General features: G+C 38.9%; 1 protein-coding gene across 2 annotated transcripts in view; it reads left to right on the top strand.

The window, feature by feature from the left end:
• The window catches only part of rnf13 (ring finger protein 13), a 38308-nt gene that overhangs the window by 7982 nt on the left and 6803 nt on the right, over positions 1-23523 (top strand). For both annotated transcript variants that reach the window (XM_012962915.3, NM_001008014.1), the window contains 5 exon segments: positions 10385-10519; positions 11254-11334; positions 13674-13802; positions 21454-21541; positions 22528-22618. In XM_012962915.3, the coding sequence (XP_012818369.1) occupies positions 10406-10519; positions 11254-11334; positions 13674-13802; positions 21454-21541; positions 22528-22618 (503 nt within the window). In that variant the 5' untranslated portion in view covers positions 10385-10405.

Raw genomic sequence — 23523 nt, 5'->3', positions numbered from 1 at the left:
TATGTAATCTCTGGTGTTAACACATTCTGTGCTATTTCAGGAGGCCAGAATTGGGAAACAATGCACTGCTGACAGAAAATCTTGTATAATCATTCCTAACTCAATCACTTTGGTAATTAGTCCTGCTAAAGGCCCAAAATCCTGTAAATGCAGGAAATATAGTGCACCAATGTTACATCCAAATGTGTTTGACACAATTGAGATATTTTTACAACTTCTCTATAATTTTGTTTTCGTTCTAATTATAGGTATAGGATCCATTATATGCAAACCTGTTATCCAGAAATTTACAAATTACGGGAAGGCCATCTACCATAGACTCAATTTTAATCAAATATAAAGATATAATTAATCCTTATTTCAAGCAACACAATCTTATTGGGTTTATTTAATATTTAGTTTTTTTTTTTTTATAGTAGACTTAAGGGATATGGAGTTATGTATGTTAAATTATGGAAGAACCCCAGGTCCCGATTATTTTGGATAACAGGTTCCATATCTGTATAATGGCCATATGGTAAAAGTGCAGTCAAATAACGCATCTAGAGTTCATTCTGTAAGAGCAAAAACAGTCCTTCTGTATGGAGCCTAATATTGCTGGGGCAATTGCTTCTTTCCAATGCTATATGTTTTTTGTTTTTTTTCTTTAGGATTTTATTATAGAAATAAAGATATACTTAACCATTAGCCCACAAATACCTTTGTAGTTTTCTTTGTTTCAGAATTTAAAGAAAAAGTGCAAGTATTGCTGCTAAACACTGACTGTTGCTTTTAGATATACATGAGTTTTATATACTAGTATTTCTGTAACAGTGGCAGTTAAATAAAGCTGAACCTCTTCGGTTGGGCTGTGTATAGAGAATGCTTTACCCACTAGCTCTAGGAGTGTGTCCTGTCAGCCATATAAAGGCAAGTGCATTTTTTTAGTAGTTACCTTTGCCAGTGGTATGCTGCACAATCGTTAACTATACTATTAAACTTAAAAATCTGAAAATGACTATGTATTAAAGAGGCTCATAGTTGCTTTGTGACCATGTGGTGCTTACTGACACAGTGTAACTTCCAAATTTTAGTTGCTCAAAACAGGAACTGGCTTTCACAAGACTTTTCAAGTCATAAGTCTGTATGTCATGTGCCTGTATTTAGTGTTACACAGAGGGTTATAAATGTGTTTCTTCATTAAACATCTTAGTAAGTTTTTTTAATAAACATTTTTAAGTGGAGAAAAAAAAGAGAAAAAAACACTTGATCCAATGAGAGACAATATCTCGGACAGTCTTGCTGAAAATAATTAGTAATATTCTGGCTTCTCTCACTGTAGCTGAAAGTCCCTACCACTGCTTAGTGAGGATGGGGAACTTCAGAAAGCTGTGCTGGTTAGAACATTTCTTCACATACATATCCCAGTAGGGTGGTTATTGTTACAGTATGGGTGTGGCATTCTTTGGAAAATTTACCAATTATGTCAGTCTTAAGATGGGAACTGATGGTCTATAAAACCAGTATATTTTTTAGAGCACCTTTAACTGCCCCCTCGCTATCAAGGAGACAATGACTTTTTTATCCCACTTCCTCAACCAACCATAATCTACCTGCCCTACCCTCCCTGTGTGTGCCATACTCTGCCTGCCTTATGCTGCCTATGTGTGCCATACTCTGCCTGTGTGTTGCATACTCTGCCTGCCCTATGCTGCCTGTGTGTGCCATACTCTGCCTGCCCTATGCTGCCTGTGTGAGCCATGCTCTGTCTGCCCTATGATGCCTGTATGTGCCATACTCTGTCTGCCCTATGATCCCTGTGTGTGCCATACTCTGCCTGCCCTATGCTGCCTGTGGGAGGTGCACATGGCAGGGGTTTGTTCTGGGAGTTTGTTAGCAGTTGGACCCTAAGGTGGTCCCTATATGGTCCCTAAGGTGTGTAATTATATGCTGGGGGTTGCTGTGCTATCCACAGGGGAGGAGGCGGCATATAGATTTAAGGGTGTGTCTTAATATGACATAATGTAATTCTTTCACATATGAATGATGGTTGATATCCCTGCAGTGAGCACCAACCATTTGGGTTTTTGCTGTGCTACCACCATTAGTGTGGGTATGGTCTTGGGATAACATCGGTGTGGTTTTAAGTGGGTGTGGTTTAAAAAGGGGAGTGGTCAAAACTGGCTCCCATTAGCGGCCCTCCACTATGTGTACTAGAGAAATTCCGGCCCTCGGCACCACACAAGTTGACAGCACTGTCCTAAATCACAACATTCCCTTAAAGGAGAATGCAAGTCAAAATTTAAAAAGCATTCTGCCCAACAGTCCTCCTATTGTTTAGTAAAAACGCCACACTTTTGGCTCACCTAATAATCAAATATTTACTCAGTCACACTTCACATTTTCTAGAACAGGCAGCCATCTCTAAAAAGGTATTCTCCCTTCCTTTCCCTCCTTGCTTCATACGCTACATGTGTTTCATTCCCTCCCCCCCCCCTGCCAGATCCGCTTCTGATTGGCTGGTGGGCATGTGTAGCTCAGAACAGCAGACAGGATCAAGTTACACACATGCTCAGAGAATAGGAAGGCTGCCGCTGGCACCTACAGGAAGGACAGAGAGATTTCAGTGATGTCACTGTAGTCTTCACACTGCTGTAGGCAGGAAGGAAGAAGCGCTGCAGCTACCCCGGGCTGGTGCTGTTCTCTCCGTACAGGGGCACCAGCCCTGGGTACGGGGTAAGCGATTCAAGTCACTTGGGGGTGCCTAACATTTTGGCACCCCCAAGTGACTTAGCTTTTCCTTCTCCTTTAAAAAGAATGCCTTTAGACTTACTTTTAATTTATATTAACCTTTCATTGTCCTTTAAGGGGATATTCACCTTTATTTTAACTTTAATATGTGATAGACCTGTTTTTAAAAAGTTTTCCTTTTGGTTTTCATCATTTATTTGGTGTGTTTTTTGTTAAATTTAAGCATTTCTATTCTGCCTGTAACTGAAAATGTTACCTGGTTGCTAGGGTCACTGAACACAGAAAACGAAAAACAAATCTGCAGTGCAGGTTCACTTCTATCATATGAATCGTTCATTATGACTTCCCAGCAGCTATCAGATTGCTAGGGTAACTATCAATAATATAACTGTTAAATTCCAATCCTGAGTATTGTAATATGTATTACTGCTTGCCTGTACCAAGATAAAAGTTAACTTCAAGTTGAACGCCCCTTTAAGATCAGTGATACCCTGATTGGGTAACTTTGTTTGTCTTGTTTACATGGGGATAGCACAGTTTCTCATTCTGACACCATAAGACATGGGGGCAAGACAAGTGAATACAGTTTGCTCTTTTATCAGTCCTGGTAAAGGTATGGTTTTATATGCTTATTGTACCTTTACTAGTATAAAGCATCAGACCCATAGCTGATGAGCTTGTTCGTTTCTTATGATGGCTTAGATAAACTGTTTCTGATGGCTACGCTGTTGGAATGTAGCAGTAAAGTATCAGATGCTATCATGTGATGCTTGTTGCATAGACTATAATTCACCAGTGAGGTTTGCCACACAAGAATGAGCTTCAGCATATGGTAGCCATCGTCTGTACTGTCTGAACTGTTAAAATGGCACATTACTGAGATCATGTGTTTTATATAATAGCTATACTGATAATGTTTCCCAATTCTATTATATGCTATCCAATTTGACATTTAATCTGCCAAGCTTTGAATAAAACCCTCCCAGTAAGTTTAGGTAGACAAACATCATCTGAGACCCCTAGAGCGTATTGTAGCCTCTCCAGCAGTGACCCCACCCTCTACTTCCTATATCCCCAGACATAGCTGAAGCCAACTTTTTCCCTTCCTGAAGCAGTTCTACTATTACTTTTAGCAGTGCAAAGCCATGTAGATTTAGATGGAAGTACGTGGGCAGATTTGTTGATCATGGGAAATCTGCACTAGCCGAAATACCTTTTGTGGGCACAAGACATAAATCAGGCACCTGGAGCCATTGCATTGGCCTAGGTACAGGCACATGGAGCAGATTTTGGCTCCGAAACACACAAGTATGCATTTCGGCACCAAAATCCACTCCTTGTGACTGCACCTGGCCAGCACAGTGGCTTAGGGTACAGGCATGCTCATCCCAGAGTAGATTCTTGGTCTGCATTTATCTGTAGGCTGTAAATCAGCCCCATCTGGCATTAGCCTAAAGAAATTGGCTAATGTGTGTATGGGGAATTATGGGGAATTTTCCTGCTAGCACTGCGTTTGGACAGAACTTACCACTCAGTATTCAGTATCGCTGTGTGATTCACAATCAAAAGGCAAATGAATCCATAAATAATTGCTTGATATTGGTGAAGCCCTTAAAGACTGCCTTTGTTTTAAAAAGGATCCATTTCTCCTGAGAATGGAAATGCTGCATTGCTGCATGAAATTTGTGAAAATATTTGAAGCACATGATATGTATATATATATATATATGCTTGAAATCTCCAGAAACTCATGTGGCATTACTGTGTAAAACATTCTTCTCGTTCCACTGTTCAGCAAACATAATAGCCTAAAGCAACACCCATTACAACATTTTAGATTATAATAATCTTCTTTTGAAGCTTTAGAAATAGTGTAATTTTAGACTTCTTGTTTGTAGTAAATAATGAAAGTTTTGTCTAGTGTGCATTGCTTTAAAGGGGGGCTGTCATGCAGACATTAAAAGCTGTATGATAAAAGTCCTTTTCAAATTAAACATGAAACTCAAATTCTTTCTTTATTAACACATCCAAATCCATTATAAAGGCATTTAAAAATCACAGCTGTCAGTCATATATTGCCTGCCCCGCCTCTATGCCTTTGGTAATTACTTTCACTTTTAAATCAGTACTTCCTAGATGTCTCTGCACGCCTCACATTTCCCCTCCATCCTCACCATCTTATTGTGTAGCCAGTGCATGCGTATATGTATTAGGTACCCCCATTCTGGCACATAAACAAAATTTTGGCATGATACAAAGCTTGTCTTAATAACAGTGGCACCTACCTGCTTGCTGTGATTGTCAGTTCCAAGTTTAAAAGACACCGCATTTAAATAATTAATCTATTGTAAGTAAAGTTTATTTTGCTTGAGAAACAAAACAGAAAACAATTTGGAATTATTTCTTAGGCTAACAGGTCCCCTTTAACTAATTTTGCTTAGTGTAATCCATGTTTGATCCCATGAAAGCTAGGTTGTTATATTTTAAATACGTGGATCATCCATATGATCTCTTCTTGATTACAAGGTGTTTGTAGATATGTGAATGCTAGGGGGCCCATTCACTAATGTCCGAATTTTTGGGAAAAAATTCTGAGTAACCACGATAATTTCTGATGTTCTAAAATGTCACGAAAATGCTTTTATTGGTTGTACAAAAGTATCGTAATTGCCTTCCGAAAGTCACAAAATTTTTGGACCTAAACGTTCAGAAACAGCACCAAAGCCTTCCTGGCTTTAAAACCTTCAATGTGTGATTTTGGAAGCCTTCCATAGTACTCAATGGCCCTAGACAGATCCAAACTGGCGAAAAGATAGTCACGATACCAAAGCTTGAATGAATCCCAAAACTTAACCACAACCACAAAAAAAGTTGTGGAATATTAATAAAATTTTGATGGACATTCCAAAACGTTTGATATGTTGGAAAAATTACGATTTTATCTCATAAATACTTCATCAAGGTTTTGTAAATGGGCCCCTAGGTCTTCTCTTCCACTGATGTTCTCATATACAGATGGTAAGTTTGTGGAATTTATTTACATAGTTTTAGGAGCTGGTTAATTTACTCAGGTGAGACTTTCTCCCAGTTACAGCAGCAACCCTAATAGACATAAATATTGAACTTTTGTTTTTATGAAGAATGCATTCGCCAAGGCCACAGACTTGTGATTTCCGTTAAATAATTTGCATAAAAATATGGCCTATTTTCAAAAATTAGTATACTGATCATTAAAGGACAAATAAAGTACGAATCACTTGGGGTGCCAATTATTTAGGAATGCCAGTGAATACCAGTGGCCCAGGGTACTTCCCCCTGGGTGCTGTGCTACCATCTTGTCTGCTTTCCCAGGAGTTTCTTGAGGCTGTGCCAGTACATGTTTGATTTTAGTATACTGTTAATGTGCCAATTCCTGATTTTAATATAGTGCAGCTGCCATGGACAGAGGTCCTCGGGTTGAAAGGAACCCCTGGCTGGTATTTATTAGTCAACTTGGAGTTCCAAAGCAAGGGACACTTGAGACTGAGAGAAGTAAAATGGCTACATAGCTCTTTTTCAGAAAGTTCTCTGGGTCAGTGCTGTTTTTTGTAGACAAAGTGCTACATCTGCTATTGCACTTAATGTTAAAACTCTGGACCAGCCTGCAAAGGGTCCAGGCTTACATCCCACTGAACACTGTAGAGAAATGTGAAAATCCACAGTTGGTAGAAGGCAACTTCCTCAAATAGAGTAAGTAAATTCCATGATCTTAATACAGGTATAGGACCCGTTATCCAGAATGCTCGGGACCAAGGGTATTCTGGATAAGGGGTCTGTCCGCAATTTGGATCTCCATACCTTAAGTATACTAGAAAATTAATAAAACATTAATTAAACCCAATATAATTGTTTTGCATCCAAGGATTAATTATATCTTAGTTGGGATCAATTACAAGGTTCTATTTTATTACTACAGAGAAAAAGGAAATCCGTTTCAAAATTCTGAATTATTTGATTAAGATGGAGTCTATGGGAGACTGGCTTTCCATAATTCTGAGCTTTCTGTATAACGGGTTTACGGATAAGGGATCCCATACCTGTAGTAAAAAAAAGGAACCATGGATTCCTGGTTTTGTCAGCTTGAAAGGTGCCACTAGTTTTCCCTTAATTGTATATACCAATGTTGTGAGTATTGCTCATTTACAAGTTTTAGTACCACTATAACTAACTGTGTAGCTTTTCATTTTTCATGTATGCCACATATTGCCTAGGTAGCACATTATCAGTGTAATCTGACTAATTAGTCGGAAGAGCATTGATCTAGCCCATAAACGCCACTTACAATTCAAGACCTTTAATGCATTGCATAAATGTAAAAGCTGATTTAGTAAATGAATGAGCATTGACTAATTCCAAGAGGCTTTCATGGTATAAATAAACTAGAAATCCTTTGCTTTCACTTTTAGTGACATTGACCTTGTGAAGCGTTATTCAGTCACTAAGGCTAATGAAATCTGCCTGTCCTGACTGCACATAGGGAGGATTTCTGCCAAAATCTGCCCAATGTGCACAGTGACTCAAGTGAATCAGCCGTGGCCAGGTCAGAGAAACCATGGTGTCTGAGATTAACCTAAAGGTTGCCATAAACTGGCCATTCCTCTGGTTGGCACTGCTTATGAGCAAAATCAAGCTGTGAGAAATCCAGAATATGTTTGCTTCGTTATTAAAAACTGTAATCCTCCGGTATCCATTCTGCTGCTCTCCAGCTGCTGTTAAAGTGAAATCATGATGAAATTCTCAGAAATCCTCATAAGCTTTTCATTTCAGGGTGATCATTTCTATTGTAACATACTGGATATTTGAAGCTTTATATTGTACTTCTATCTAAGCATATTTGTTTATTACAAGATGGTTCTCATATTCTATCTATGATGGTCACATTTCAGAGAGGCTGCATTTTATTTTGGCATGAGCATAGGGCACACATATACATCCCAGGGCCTGTGCTTGAAAAGCAGTGAAACAGAGACTTAATGGAACCAGTGTCTCAATGGATTCATGTCCCTTTAAATACCCTTAGTAAACAGTTATGCAGAGTCAAAGCATATCTGCCATGTGGCACAATAATCCCTGCAGATTAGATATGGAGTTAAGGTGGCTATACACAGGCTGATTTCAGCTGCCAGTTCGGATCCTTAAGGGCTCTGGCACATGGGGAGATTAGTCGCCCACGACAAAACTCCCTGTTCGCTGGCGACTAATCTCCCCGAAATGCCATCCCACCGGCGAAAATGTAAATTGCCGGTGGGATGGCATACACGGCGGCACGATTTCAGTGAAATTGCGCCGCCGCGTATACCATCCCACCGGCGATTTACATTTTTGCCGATGGGATGGCATTTCGGGGAGATTAGTCGCCCGAGAAATGGGAGATTTGTCGCGGGTGACTAAACTCCCCATGTGCCAGAGCCCTAAGACTGACCTGGCAGCTTATCTACCCCTGTATGGGGCCCTCTGACAGGCCTCCCAAATATTTGCTAGATTTTGATTCAACAGGTTTGATTTTTCATCGGATTGGGGATCATATTGGTTTATTGATGCGACCTATGCTCCTTCTTTTCCTATCCACTTCGTTTCCACCCAGGGTGAGCATGTTGGAGGATTTGCTTATTTCGTGAGGTCGCCAAACAAGCAAATCTTACTGTGTATGGCCATCTTTAGACTCTATTGTGCTAATTTCAGCGCACCAGCAACACTGTATGAATTCTGCTATGGAATGGAACCTTTTGTGCAAAATAAAGCAAAAAACAGATATGATTATAGAAGAGTCTGTGTCTTTGTTATAGCTGCAAATAGTAGCATGTGCAGTTTGGTGGTGTTGCTGATTTTCCTGTATGTACGAATGTATATCTTTAAATAGCACTATTTGCATATACAGCACTTTAGATTTTTACAATACGGCAGTAGTACTGACAGGCAATGAGCAATGCATTAAATATACCAATGTGTGTATATCTTTAATGCTACTCTATACTCCATTCTGTACTTACAGTGCAAGAATATTACATTGAATCTTAGTGGGGGGAAATTGGCTGGAATAATTTTGAGGCTAGTAAGTGCTGCTGGTCACACAGTTATTGGGAAATCAGCCTGTAAGCGCCAGGATTGGGCCAAATATTGTGTTAATCTTGTAAGACTAAGGTGGCCGTACAGGTTCCCAAGGTGAGCGATATTGGGCTAATTTGATCATCTGGCCCTAGGGCCAAACAATCAAATTAAAAAGGCGGGTGTAGGGGCCGTCAGACTGAAGACCACATGAACAATTTAATGCAGTCCTCAATCTGACAGGGAAAATGAAATCTGCCGGATTGACACCTAGTTAATTGTCGGGCAGATATCAATCGGGAAGGCCTGCTGAGGGACCCCACACATAAGCAGATAAGCTGCTGAACCATTCTAAAGGACTCGAATCAGCAATGGAACTACAGGAGCAGCAAAAGTTAAATGTTTAAATTAGGAGATGGATGTTTTTGGTGTGAAAAGACAGTGAACTCAAGTAAAAAGATATGTAAGGTGCAGAGGAGTGAAGGCTTTTGCCAGGATTTTTGTAGGTTATCCTTTTCTTAACAAATATTGATTAGGATTTTACGGACTAAGGCACACAGGGAGATTAATTTCCTACAATAAATCTGCTCTACTGTGGGCAACTAATCTCCTGAACATGCTTTCCCACCCGCAGTAATGTAAACCACTGGTGGGAAAACATACACGTTGCTTTGTTTTTCTGAAGTCACCTGAAGTTGCTTCGCAATAAAAAAACAAAGCAACATGTATGTTTTCCATAAGCATTTTTTAGATTGGCCGCAGTAGAGTAGATTAAGGAGGGGCGACTAATCTCCATGTGTTACATAGCCCTAAGAGGAAGAGCATATTTTTTCTTGATTGAGAGAAGCAGGATTCTAGCAGCAGAGTTTAAGGCAGGTTCAAGAGGGGGAGAGGTGGGAGGCTGGTAAGTACAGGTATAGGACCCATTATCTAGGATGCTCGGGACCAAGGGTATTCCGGATAAGGGGTCTTTCCATAATTTGGATCTCCATACCTTAAGTCTACTAAAAAATCAATAAAACTAACTAAACCCAATAGGATTGTTTTGCATCCAATAAGGATTATTTATATCTTAGTTTGGATCAGTTACAAGTTTCTGTTTTATTACTACAGAGAAAAAGGAAATCAGATTTAAAATTCTAAATTATTTGATTAAAATGGAGTCTATGGGAGTCTATTTTAGTAGCCACAACAAGTAGCTGATGTAGAAAGGGGGATCTGTGTTCTTTTGGATTATAAACCATGTAATTACTGCAACAATCCTTTCTCATCTAAAAAATGAGTTGGCCATACATAGGCAGATGCAAGCTGCCAATTCTGCCCATGAATAGGCCCTTTCCAGTGGCCTTACTGACAGATATCTGACAAACAAGAAATATAAAAATGGGCACCTACTTTGAGGCCCCTGGGAGCAACATCAAAGGGGGTGGTGAGCAACATGTTGCCCCTGGGCCACTGGGATTACTGCTCTAGAGAGCCTGTAGTGTAATCATGACTAGGTAATCATTAATGAGGAAAAGGCTCCATATTTCAATAAAAAATGTCAACCTTTTTTTTCTTATGATTTCAGGTGTTTAGTGCTACTGGCATAATGGTGACATTCAGGATGTGCGTTGCCTTGATGAAACCATTTTGCAACCTACTGGCATTCTGTAGCTGTTTAGCTGTTATTCATCTGGTGCCTGTACAAGCAGACGTCGCAGCAGTAAGTACATCATCCATTTTTATTGATTTGTAATTCATATCTTGCAATTGAGTTTCTAATATTAAATATTTGCTTGAAGATAATATGCACTTGAGCAGTTTGAGGGTCATAATCCGCCCTCGAGCCTCCAGTTAGACATCCTAGATCTCCAACCTTTTTTACTTGTTGGCCACACTCAGATGTAAGTGTTTGAGGATGCAAAATAAATGCTGTGATTGGCTATTTGGTAGCCCCATGTAGACTGCTGGCCTGCAGGAGGCTCTGCTTGGAGTTAAACTGTGTCTCTGTGCTTCCCAAACTTGCCTTCAAGTCAGATATTTAAATGGGCACCTACATGCAACATGCTTATTTTGCAGGGTGTTCTGATCATAGGATCTCAATCCTGGCCTCTGGCCTTACAGTCACCACAGTAGATAGATGGGCAAATCTGAATATAATTCAAAATCTTGTGCTATAATTTACCAACGAAACAGTCTGGTGCACAATCCGTATACTCCGTTGCTCAGGAGCTCCAAATAATAAATGTAATGCGTAACAAATAGTACACATAGTAAGCAAATGTTCTTGTAAATCATACATTTTATTGAGATCTCCACACACGTTTCAAGGGATACTCCCCCTTTCATGGGCAAATCTGACCCATTTATATGCTTTAATATTATGCAATGTAAGCATATGTAAATCACAAATGTTATATGCAACTCAATACATAATTTTTTTCCTGTCTGTTGTAGTATACAGCTGATAATGTGTCTCGGACATTTGATGACCTACCAGCTCGTTTTGGATATAGACTCCCTAGTGATGGATTAAAGGTACAATAAAATTGTCTTTTTATAATCAAATTATGGCAATGGGTAAAAAAAAAGTAGGCACTGCTCTGTGTCTTTTAACCCAGAGGGTCCTAGCATGCTGGTTCAATCTGAACATAAAGTTATATATATAATATACATATTAAACTGTAGCAAAATAATACCCCCAACAACTGAAAGTGCATTGTGGGCATTTGTGAGGTTCATAGACTTAAGTGATGTCAAAGATTGGCACCAGCATCTACTAGCCATAAAAGTCCAGCTGAAAATATTTCTTATGGTTCTGAACCAAATTTAACATGTAAAATGATGTTTCTTGTGTGTATACGGCATGTATTTTATGCTGGCAAGTGTTGCTTACATTCAAGGAGCCATGTCAGGGTCTGTTTTAATTTAGCTTGCTTATGATTGATATTTGTTTACACATTACACAGATTTAATTTGTAATACATAAAAAAAAAATGTGTGACTTTAGCTGAGCAGCCTTTCCTGGCTTGCAGAAACAAAAGCCTGACAAAGCATTTCCTGAAGGACAGATAGCAAATCAGCTTTGACTTTTCCTTCCATCACAGACTTTGTGGTTTCAGTTCTGCTAGTGGCAGAAGCAAAAACAGATGTGGAATTTGAGTGCGGTGATCTCTTGTTTATCACATGGTAAATGATGTGATGGTACATTAGCATTTCCAAGAATGGCATTGCTACGTAATTTATTATTGTTTATGTATATATTTTATGGTATTCTGCAAATGTGTCTTCAGAAAGGGTATGAATGGTAGTCAGTGACTGGACATTGTTGGGAGTTCTACAAGGGAAATTGCTAATCTAGGCATTCACTCATGTTGAGCTGATAATTTCCCATTTTATAAAGCTGGATAATAGCAATTAAAGCCCATGCAAAATATTTGCACTTATTTAATTAGTCCTTATCCATAGCCCTGTATCTCCTAGGTTAAACAACTTACACACTTGATTCATAGAACATACGTAGTTCTTCACTAAAATCAAGTGTATCAGTGTGTAAAAAGAGATCTGTGACTGGGCATTACTTGTCCCCTTCTCCAGTGCATTGTCGGTAGAATGTAAAAGTCCATGTAAGAGTATCAACTCTTAGTTGTGCTGCTGACATCCACCATCTTTGCCGCATCACATCTAGTAGAGTCCTGTATCACAATCCAGTATTTTTCAGGTTGCACATAGGACCTACAGATACGCATACGGGTCTGGGTTGGGGGGTAGGGGTCCGCAGATCAGGTCGCAGTCTCAACATTTTTTGGGTTTTTCTCTGTCTTCTCCGCCTTATGATAATACTTCTGGTATGCCATGTTGGCACTTGCAGTTTAATGATTGTAAAAACCTATAAATGTCTTTTATTTTCTGTACTTGTGTTTTTACCAAGCAGCAACTGCAGTGGTGGAAGAATTAACATACTGGCTGCACTGCAGTGTATTTTAATAAAATTAGCTTAGTTTCCACTAGATGGCAATATACAGGCTTCATTGCACCAAACACAATGGGGGAAAAAAGTTAGGGAAATATTCTGTTACGTAAATATATTTTTCCTTTCATTTAATAGCTTAACTGAATAAGCAAAAGAACAACATATTTCTTATCTGCTTATCCTGTCTTAAATATCTGTATTGTACAGATATTGCAACAATTAATTGGCAGTGTATATGTAAAGGAATCTAATGAAAACTGCTGATAACAAGTGTAAGCAAACTTTATTTTTCTTTAAATAAAATCAGAATTGCATGGTGACCTCCATAGCTAGAAAATAGCAAGTGGCACAAAGAGGGGAAAAGCATTTAAGGCATAAAGGGGGACAGTAAAAGAAAGCATGCAATGAAAAAGGAAGCAAGCCAAGTACCATACAGTAGGTGAAATAAATCGGGAAGATGAGAGAAGATGTGAATGTAATTAAAAGGAAAATATTTGGGTGGTCGCTGAGAGTATAGGAAGGAACGAATGAGCAAGACCTGCAGTGGTGTGAAAAAATGGACTGGGAGAATGAGAGGAAAAATGGTTCCTTTAATAAGAAGGGGAAATAGGATTGTATAGAAAACCCCCTTTAAAAGGGAATATTATAGGAAAGCAAGCTAGAGATTGTTGAGGTACAAACTGATTTTGTAGATAGGACCCCCAGGCCCTAGTGCGCACCATCAGGTTTGGACATTTACAAGAACTTGCCTTATATAACCACAATGTGTACCACGGACCAACACAGACAACACCAAGGACCGTTGCTAATTCCTAAACATTGGATGTTAGAAGAAAGACTGATTTGCACAAAATATCTTATTTTGTATTGTCTGTCCAACACCATATTGCTTTTTGTTTTTCAGGGATACATAGTGACCGCCAAGCCAGAAAATGCTTGTCAGCCAATATCCCCACCACCACTCTTGCGGGACAACACCTCTAGTGTCTTTATTGTACTCATCAAGAGATTGGAATGTAACTTTGACCTGAAGGTGAGCGATTACTAAACCAAAGGTAGCCATACACGTAGCAATTCTTTCATGTTGTATAAAAGATCATTCCCACCCTCCACCGACTTTCAGGGCTAAATTGTCAGATATAGCGGTAGAAACAATAGAAATTCTACTTCCACCTGACAATTCAACCCTGAATGTAGGTTTTGCTCGGGCGCCTTCAATGGTGCCTGATCAAAATCTTTTAACCTGGCCAATCGGTGAGATCTTCGAGCCGCCATACACTCGCCAAATGTCGTACAAAATGAGGTTTCGTAGGATAATATTGAACATTAGAAGACCACACATGCTGCAGGGAAATAAAGCCTCCATGAAAAGAAACCATGTTAAATATTACAAGTGTGCAAGATACTTTTATGTATATTTCCTGTGGTAGTACAGCCTTTGCATAAGTGTTACCCCTGTGTTTTTCTTGAGTATAAAGCTGGGGGTGATTTGCTGTCCAGCAGTATAATATGTGTTAAGTATATTGAAGTAGATAGGCTGTAAATGTGTAGTTCACCAGTGTGACATATCTAAGGACATATTTTGCAATTGATTTCCATTCTAATCAGTGAACTTGTGATTATATAAGAATAGACCTACCAAGACCTCAAGACAAACTTCTTAAGATTCAAGACTTGATGGAACAGGCTCTTAGGCTGGAAGCTCTGGCTCTGTTTGCCAAGACCCTGGTTTATGACAGATTGGTTAGTTACTTAGTGGCCTGTACCCCAGGCAACAGTACATAAATAGTAAATTGCAGGGGCGTGATTCTGCAGAGAGCCTTGAATAAGACAAGGAGTGCTTTATATTACCAGCTCTGAAAAGAGGAGTTTGAGCAGAAACAGTCATTTAGCTAGCACAGTAATATAATCCAAGCTGTGGTTAGCTTTATTATTCATTTTTTAATTGCAGGCAAAGAATGTGTGCATCTAATTGCCTTCTCCTACTTAATACAGCAGGATATATGTGTACATTTATGTTTGTGTGTGTGTGTGTGTGTATATATATATATATATATATATATATATATAATATATTATATTACTCCCACATAAGATCAACTGTTTCAGTTGTTAGTGGCCATTTAAAATGCCTTGTTAGGCGCTGTAGAAGCCAAAGCTCTTAAATATGGCTCTTAAAGTGTGATCAAACACCCCCTGACCACTCACGCATTTATACTTGCGCCCACACACTGTACTCGCATACATCTCGAATACCACTGATCCCATGTGCCTCTTTCTCTTTTAGATTTAAAGTCAAATAACAGGAGGCAAGTGAAACAATGCTTCAGTGAAAGGAATAAGATTTCTGTCTTAGAACACTGACTCCTACGCAATGTATTGATTCCCTAAGGTTGAACAGTCTTGTTTTTTAATTAGTGTGGCTGTTTTATTTGTTCTGCTAGCAAAGGAGGACTCCCTACATATATGCATGCAGCTACATTTTGCTTTCAGTCGCTGCCACCTGCTATAAAAGTGACCCAAAAATACAAATCAAAAGATTCTAGTTCATATGCATATAATGCAGGGCAATTTGGCTGCTCATGGGGGAAACAACTACACTTTCAAACTACTTGTATATTAAAGGGTATGTGTAGCAGTAACTTGACCATATCAGCATAGAAATACTGCTATTAAGACATTCACAAAATCTGTAATAACAGAAACTAACATATATTTACACTCATACACACCTTACACTTATGTGATGGTCATGTAATCATTAAACCAGACCAGAGCCCAAACCAGAATTACACATATAGTTTTATATCAGCAGAACACTGTGCCCATTATTTTGTTTCTTAGTTCTAAATGTCTGCTAAACCTCTCTTGGAGTTGTAGAGAGGTAGGAGTTGCAACCCCTACAGTAAAACAAGAGATAGCATTATGTCAGCCTCATCTGTGATACTTTATAAGGGTTGGAATGTTTGTGCTCTTCAGACTTTGTCTGGTAATACTCATTTATTACACAGCCTAAATATGAGGGCACAAACAAATTGTGATCTGCATTTGCTTTCTGTAAGCTGATCTGTACAACCCTATAAAAAATATGAACCCACTTTCAGAGTGTTCCAGATAGGCACAGTACTGGTTAATTCTGTCAGAGAGACAGCAGCCTTGTATATGGCAGCTTGTGTTAGAGGTTAACATTGAACTGGCAGCTGTATTAGATGGTGACAGCTAGAAGATAAGGAAACTTAGCATTCATTGCCAGCCAATGCCCCCATTACTTCTTAATATAGCTGAAGCTATAAGAAAACTATAGCTCCGTCATAACTTATCTTGACCCATTATGAATTACTTAAAGGATAAGCAAGCAGGTCCACTTCAGCTCTCTCTGCTACTTCCTAGTCTAGCGTGAATCTCCAACCCTTTTTCTTTGCTGAGCCCTACTTCTCTCTGACTATGAAGATGATTGAAGAGGTGTCTACTGTACATGGCTTATTGATTCCCATTGAAGCAGAGGCAGCAGGCATGCCCACTATACACCTTTTTGACCATCTGCACAATCAGAGAGAGGAGGAAATCTCAGCAAAGAAAAGAGGGTGGGACCTCACGCTAGACTGGGAAGTAGCAGAGAAGTTGAGCTGCTTGTAATACAGAATCTACATGAAACCGAGAGCAGGGAGAAAGGTTTGTTATTCTGTGTGCTATTTAGTCATTTTAGAGATAGGGGGGAAAAAAGGATTTATTTAAGCATGCTCATTCCCAATGTAAGCTCAAGAAAAGCAGCTTTTGGATGATGATGTATAGATAACAAAGATTCTTTCCCCCATGTGTAATGAAAGGCCCTAAGTTTTGCATAGTTTGCATGGGTGCAGCAACCTAGAAGATAAGGCCCTTTAAAGTGTTAGAAGAATTTATCTCCTGAAAGCCAGGGTTGAAACCATTTCCATGAAAACTATATATTAGGTTTGGTGCATCCCTAGTTGTAACAAGGACTTACAGGTTTTCTACCTGATGAAGGCAGCTGTATCTTCTCTACATGCAATGGTCACAGCAAAGTTACATCATTCTGAGTTCTCCAGAGATTGTTTCTGCACATAATTGCCTGAGGAGGCATTTTTGCTCAATTATGTGAGTAAACAGTTTTACCAGCAGCAATTCCCATTAACGCTAATGCTAATATATCTTTCACCCCAATCCTCACCCCCTGCAGAATGTAAACAGCCAGACAGATACTGCAGATACTGCAATTTGTAGTTAATGCATACTAGATGTAAGAGCCAAAATTAATGGGGCAATATGACTTACAAACACATTTTTACATTTTATTTTCCACATTCTAGGTAGTTTTTATTATTTTATTCAGCAAAATTGGCAGATGATTTGGATAACGACATTTAAGGCTAATGTCACATGGGCCTGATTCTGGGCCTGTGGATAATCGGTCACTACACTGACATCAGCCTTTCTCCGTGCCTGCAGATGGAGCCATTGCATTGGCCTGGGTGCAGGCACGCAGAGTGGATTTCAGTACCAAAACACACAAGTATGCATTTCAGAGCCTGCAGTCAGCAGGTATAATGGCTTCGGGTGCAGGCACAGGGAAAGGCTGATGCCAGTGTAGAGGCTAATTCTCTCTGTGTTTATGCACAGGCCAAGAATCAGCCCTGTGTGGCATCAGCCTAATTAAAACACCACTCACTATCTGTTTGCTGATGGTGTGAGGCAAATGCAGTTTCTAAGGAACAAATACAGAGTGGTATGTATTGTACATCTGACAGCAGCCTAGATACTGTATATTTACCTAGCTCTTTTTTTATCTGAAATGTTTTGGAACTCTTTCTTGCCTCTTGAGATGCTAAATTATACCTATAACCTCTGTGAGTTCAGCAGCTTACTTCCCAGAACCGTGTGAAGGCATAAGGTGTATTATAATCTCCCCATTGCAAAGCTTTCTCTTATTTTTTCACGTCACTAGAAACGCAGAACTATCCTAAGAGAAGGCACTTATAATTAAACCAAATGCCCTGCACTTCTTGAACACACAGTTCTTTGTGAGACAAGCTAAAATCCTTGATTGTTTTGTGGCAAAATTGCTGCATTACCGTATATACTCGAGTAAAAGCCGATCCGGATATAAGCCTAATTTTACCTAAGAAAACTGGAAAAACTTATTGACTCGAGTATAAGCCTAGGGTGGGAAATGCAGCAGCTACCGCTAAGTTTCAATAATCAAACAAATAACAGATAAATAAATAGATAACTTTAGGGAAAGAAAAATGCTACAGCAGCAGACAAAAGCAAGTTTGGGAAGGCTAAGGAAGCTGCCATACTAATTATCAAGTACTTGGACCCCAGTGTACAAGTCCCACCACAGTACTACAATAGTTACAAGGGCAAAATAATTCTTGATGCTGGACTTAGTACAACGAGCGCGTTCAACGAGCCAGAGTCAGCCAGGGTGCGCGCAACGGCAGGTATGCACGGACACATATACTAGAGTATAAGCCGAGGGTTACTTTTTCAGCACATTTTTAGTGCTGAAAAACTCGGCTTATACTCGAGTATATACGGTACATGTTTTTGAAACTGTCCGTGTGTTGCTTTGCAGTCTATGCAGTCTACAGGGAACAGACATAGGCCTTCAGTTAGACCAGGCGGCCTTTGCACAGCAACTGTGCTGCGTAACTGCTACCATGGAATGTGCATTATACCCAGTGGCATAAATAAAAGTTACAAGACCCCACTCTGCAAAGTGTTTGTATAAATTGTATCAATGCAGAGGCATAACTGGTTATTTAGCCCAAGCCAGGAAAATAGTATCATAACCCAAAAGCAGGGCCGCTGCTGGCCAAATGGGTGCCCTAAGCAGAAATTTACTTTTGTGCCCCCTCCCCCAAATATTACAGAAGTAAAAAATAAAATAGTAAAAAAAAAACACCTACTATAGGGGCCCCACACACAGTGCCCCCAATAGCCCCCATAGATTGATTGAACTATCCGGGACAGCGGGATGCGCTATAAAAACCGGCGGGACAGTGTTGGGGGGTATGTTATAATATAAAAAAAAATATTTTTTTTTTTTGGAGCAGCTGGGATGGTGCCCCCCTGGGAGTTGGTGCCCTATGCAGACTGAGTACTCTGCTTATAGGGAGCGGCGGCCCTGGCCCAAAGCATAACAAGAGGTTAAAAGTAGTATTTTTCCAGAAGAGCATCCATTTGTATAGATGTATAGATTCTATGATATGCCACCAGAAGTGTTCCCCAAATTCTGCATTTGGTGTTTCTTTTAGTATCTTGCAAAATTTTGTATTTATTAACTCTTTAACTACTATAGATCCTTAATTCTATTACTTGTATTCAGGGACCTTCAGCTTAGTAATGAAGCTTTATGGTTCTAAGCAAAATGACACAGAACCCTTACCACAACTTAGCTGACCACCACTGGGATGAAGTGAAATGCCAACTGACCTGAGTGCCCAACATCAGTGCCCAACCTCACTATTGCCCTTGTGACTGAGCAACCCATGGTTCTTGAATGAGAGGTTGCATGAATACTTTTGACCATAAAGTGGGAGTTCTTTTTTTTTTTTTTTTTTTTTTCCTCAGAACACATTTCTAAGGCAGACATTAAAATCACTGCTGAATTGAATATCCACAAATTAAGATTTCACAAAAGCCAAGGATGTGCTATACACCATTTACATATACAAAATGCACAATACAGAGCATCTGGATACTTTTTGTACTTGGATAGGAATGTGCCATAAAGAAACAAATAGGTTGTCCCTGAATCTCAAAGGCTTTAACACATTCACACAGTATGTACGCCTAGTTTCAAGGTTTGCCCTTTATCCTCACCCAACTTTCTAACATTAATACAAAAGCAATGGCTTTTGTTTGTTTGCTGGAATAAAAATACTTGTGGGCTCTCAAAGCTATCCATTTATAAATTGAATTTATCTATTTGTACATCTTAACAAAAACAGAGCCACCCAGTTACACTTCAATAATAAGTTAAAATTATAAATGTAATTATTATACATTTTTGTTATACTGTGTCATACTTGTGTCATTGAAATGGTTTTGAATCACAGTGCACAATGCTGCTTCTCCAATAAGCACTGATTGTGGAAAATTATAGTGTTTACATCTAAATTATGTGTTTATAACTGACCCCTTAGTTAATATTTTATTGGATTATAGTCTGAGCAAGTGTATAAAAGATAAAGTATTCAAGTGAAAACTAACCACTAACTAGACACAAATCCTAAATTACTTTTACTTGGTATATTTTGATATTCTTAAATCTTCAGTGTGCATTGATACTTAGAGCATTTCTTCTTTTCTCTCTTGCTCAGTAACTGAAATGGTAATGGCTAGTTTTGTGCTTGAATGGGGTGAATAGTTATGTTTTTAGTGTAGGGGACTAATAATTTAGTTACCCTTTATGTTTCAGTCAGTACCCAAGTTTGTAGACCGCTAAGCTGGGCCCTAGTTTGTAGTTAGGAGGCGGAAACTGTTTCCTGATGTGTAAGTGTATTCTCCTGGCAGTTCCATATTTGACCAGGAGGGGATCATTGTTCTTTTGTATAAAAGGGGGAAGTGGACTGAGCTCGCTCTCTAAATTAAACGGTTCCTCCTGGACTAGAAGTTAAAAGAAAGTTAGAGCCTGGGCAGAGATTGGCCCAGTAGGCAATGTTAGCTTGCTCTAGGAGTGAGAGCTAGGTTCCGAGTATTTAATGAGCAGCCTCATTCTTCTACAAGGAAAGGCAAAGGATTATAATCCTAGGTGTATGACCCTCTACTTGGAGAGCCTGAAACTTAGGGTCAGACATTTTCAAGTTGACTATCTGCAGACTGGTCATTGGTCAAACACTTTGAGTACGTGCTGAACAACTGCACTGTATTATCTGTGCCTATTCCCCAAGAGACTGATGTCACATCCTTGCCAATAAAGAATGATAGTATTACAGCACTCTTCCTCTAACACTGCTTGAGTTGCATGTAATGTGTTATGTGGGGAATTGCTATATCCCAGCACTCCAATTTACCAGTAGGCTTCCATTATAAAGTATAAACCTATGCAATTGCGCTGTACTTAAGGCAGTTCAGTAGACCCAACCACACTTCTTGGCATTTAATAGCAGATTTATAAGTATGAAATAATAGCTCGCCACTGAAAAATTCCCCACACTGTATTCCTATAAAAAATAAAAATAAAAAAAGCTTCTAAAAACCTCATAGGAATGAATACAAAGTAGGGGAATTTTACTACGGTGAGCCCAAAATTCACATTTGATAAATCTGCCCCTTATTCTTTTCATGGGTGCTCTAAAACCCATTTATTATAACAGAATAGTCTTGAATGTTATACAAGTAAACAAAACAAAGACTGCTCTCAAGCAGCCCTGGACCCAAGACCTTAAAACAGTCTATCACAGGTGATTGATATCATGGTCACAAAGTATATGTTCAGCTTTAACAATTCTGACTTGAGCTTGTGGTCATATTTGTTATATACCGAGGAGTATGTCCTCCCGTGTGGGTTTAAGTATAATGAACTTATCTTTTTTATGTTTATGATTTTTAACAAAACACTTAGGCTGGATTTAATGACAATATAGATCCAATACTACTTGTTGTAAGTCTCGGAAGCTAGAAGATAAATATGTAACGAAAAAAATGTAACGTTGCAGGTGCTGAATGCCCAAAAAGCCGGCTTCAAGGCTGCAGTTGTTTACAATGTGGACTCAGATGACCTTATCAGCATGGGATCTAATGATGGTACGTGCACACTGTTTACACTTGCAGATACAACTGTATTGGGAAAGAAAATTATATACCAAGGTCAGAGCAAAATTGCATAGCCCATGTCATTAAGGAAGTGGCTGTCTTCTTCTGCCTGATTTTGTTATTTTATTTGGCTTTATTGATGGAGGCTGTGGGTTTTCCACCCCTGGTAAGAGAGCACACATTGATTTTATTTTTATTTATTTACAGTTTTAAAGAACAGCTTACTTTATATTTCAGTTTTTCACATTATTTACCAGACATTGGTTGATAAAACCAAGCAAACATAGCAGAAAATCTACTTCTAGATTTGAAGGCAACATCCCAGACAAGCTAATTGTGGTTTTTTTATTGTGGATATCATTGCTTATTCCACAAGTTTTTTGTGCCTGCTAAAAAGAAAGCAAATTTAATGCCAGGGCCAGAAAAAACACTTATGCACAATTTGAGCATTAGATTTACTGTCTTACTATGATTAATAAAGCACAAAGGGTGTTATTATTCACTGCGAGTACCCAAAATAAGGAGGGATGTTGACATGGATATTTCTCTACCACAACGCAGATGACACACAGCCCCAAAGGCAATAAAACATGGCAGCCTATGGCTCAGTTGGAAGTAGCATTGTGTTATAGTGGACATCTTGACCTTGTTTAGGAGAGGTGTTATACCTTGTTTTTTTTTTACAGACACAGGCCATAGGCTCAAATTGTAATAGTTTTATCACCTTACCTGGGATTTGTAAGCTCTGATACCATTCACATGCTGTATTTCTAAATTCTTTATTTATTCATTTGTTCATTACACACTATTTATATAGCACCAAATTTTTGCTGATGGATAAATCATGTGTAGAAGCTTAAGCCTACAGCCTCCATTATCTGCCTTCATGGAAACTATTGTAAAATGTATGTTGTCAGTAATCTGCAAAGATCAACATGCAAGTATTTAAATCCAAGATTTTTTTTTCTTAATTGCAGTTGATATTTTGAAGCAGATAGACATTCCATCTGTTTTTATTGGGGAGTCTTCAGCACGGTTTTTAAAGGAAGAGTTTTCTTGGGAAAAGGGGTAAAGTATTCCGTTATTCTTAATATTCAGCAAAGCTCATCAATCCAGAAAGTTTCTGTATAATGAAAAGTAATATATATATATGTGTGTGTGTATATATATATATATATATATATATATATATATAAACAACATATTTAGGGCCTTGGGTGCTGGTGTCTGGTGCCAATGCACTGATTGTTCCTATTAAAAAAAGCATAGGAAAGCAGGCACACAAGGAAGTCCTGCAATGACCTGTAAAGTAAAAATCTCCTGCTGTAGAGACAATCTATTATTTGCACCAGAGGAAAGGCTCTTAGTGACTGTACATATACATACATTTAGGCTATGGTCAGCTGATTTCTGTGCAGAAATCCTACAGAGAATGCATTTTCATCCTGAAATCCACTCCTTGTGTCTGTACCCAGGCCACCGCTGTGCCTGTAGGTGCAGAAACAACAGAGCAGAGGTGAGTGGTCAGGTTGTTTTTCAGCCTGTGTTATCCTGGTCTGACCATAGCCGAATTAGTCCGAGTACTCTTCAGCAAAAGGATGAACTGGATGATGAATGTGAGCTGTATGTTTGCTTTGACTATTATGTAAGGGGTTACTTATTATGCTGGGTAAAATTAAATTCACAGAAAAAACAATGTTGCTATGCAAAATAAATGGCTAATTTCACAGTCCAAACTCCAGATTTTACTCCATTATTTTACATGAGTTTTGGTGGAAGAAAAAACATGTAAAAAAATGTACTTAGTGAAGCGTGGCTGTGTGTGGCAAATTTTATTGCTGTTTTTTACACAGCATAATAAATAGGCTCCTTAGTGTGTACAATCTTATGCTTCTAGACAAAGCAATGATAATAGGTGTCTGTTGGGCTGTACATTCTAAAAATACATAGCATTTTGCTTACCATCCCCATTG

This window comes from Xenopus tropicalis, chromosome 5 (assembly GCF_000004195.4).
Source record: "Xenopus tropicalis strain Nigerian chromosome 5, UCB_Xtro_10.0, whole genome shotgun sequence".
Taxonomy (NCBI): Eukaryota; Metazoa; Chordata; class Amphibia; order Anura; family Pipidae; genus Xenopus; species Xenopus tropicalis.
Note: the sequence above shows the minus strand (reverse complement) of the source record. Positions and strands in the feature narration are given on the sequence as shown.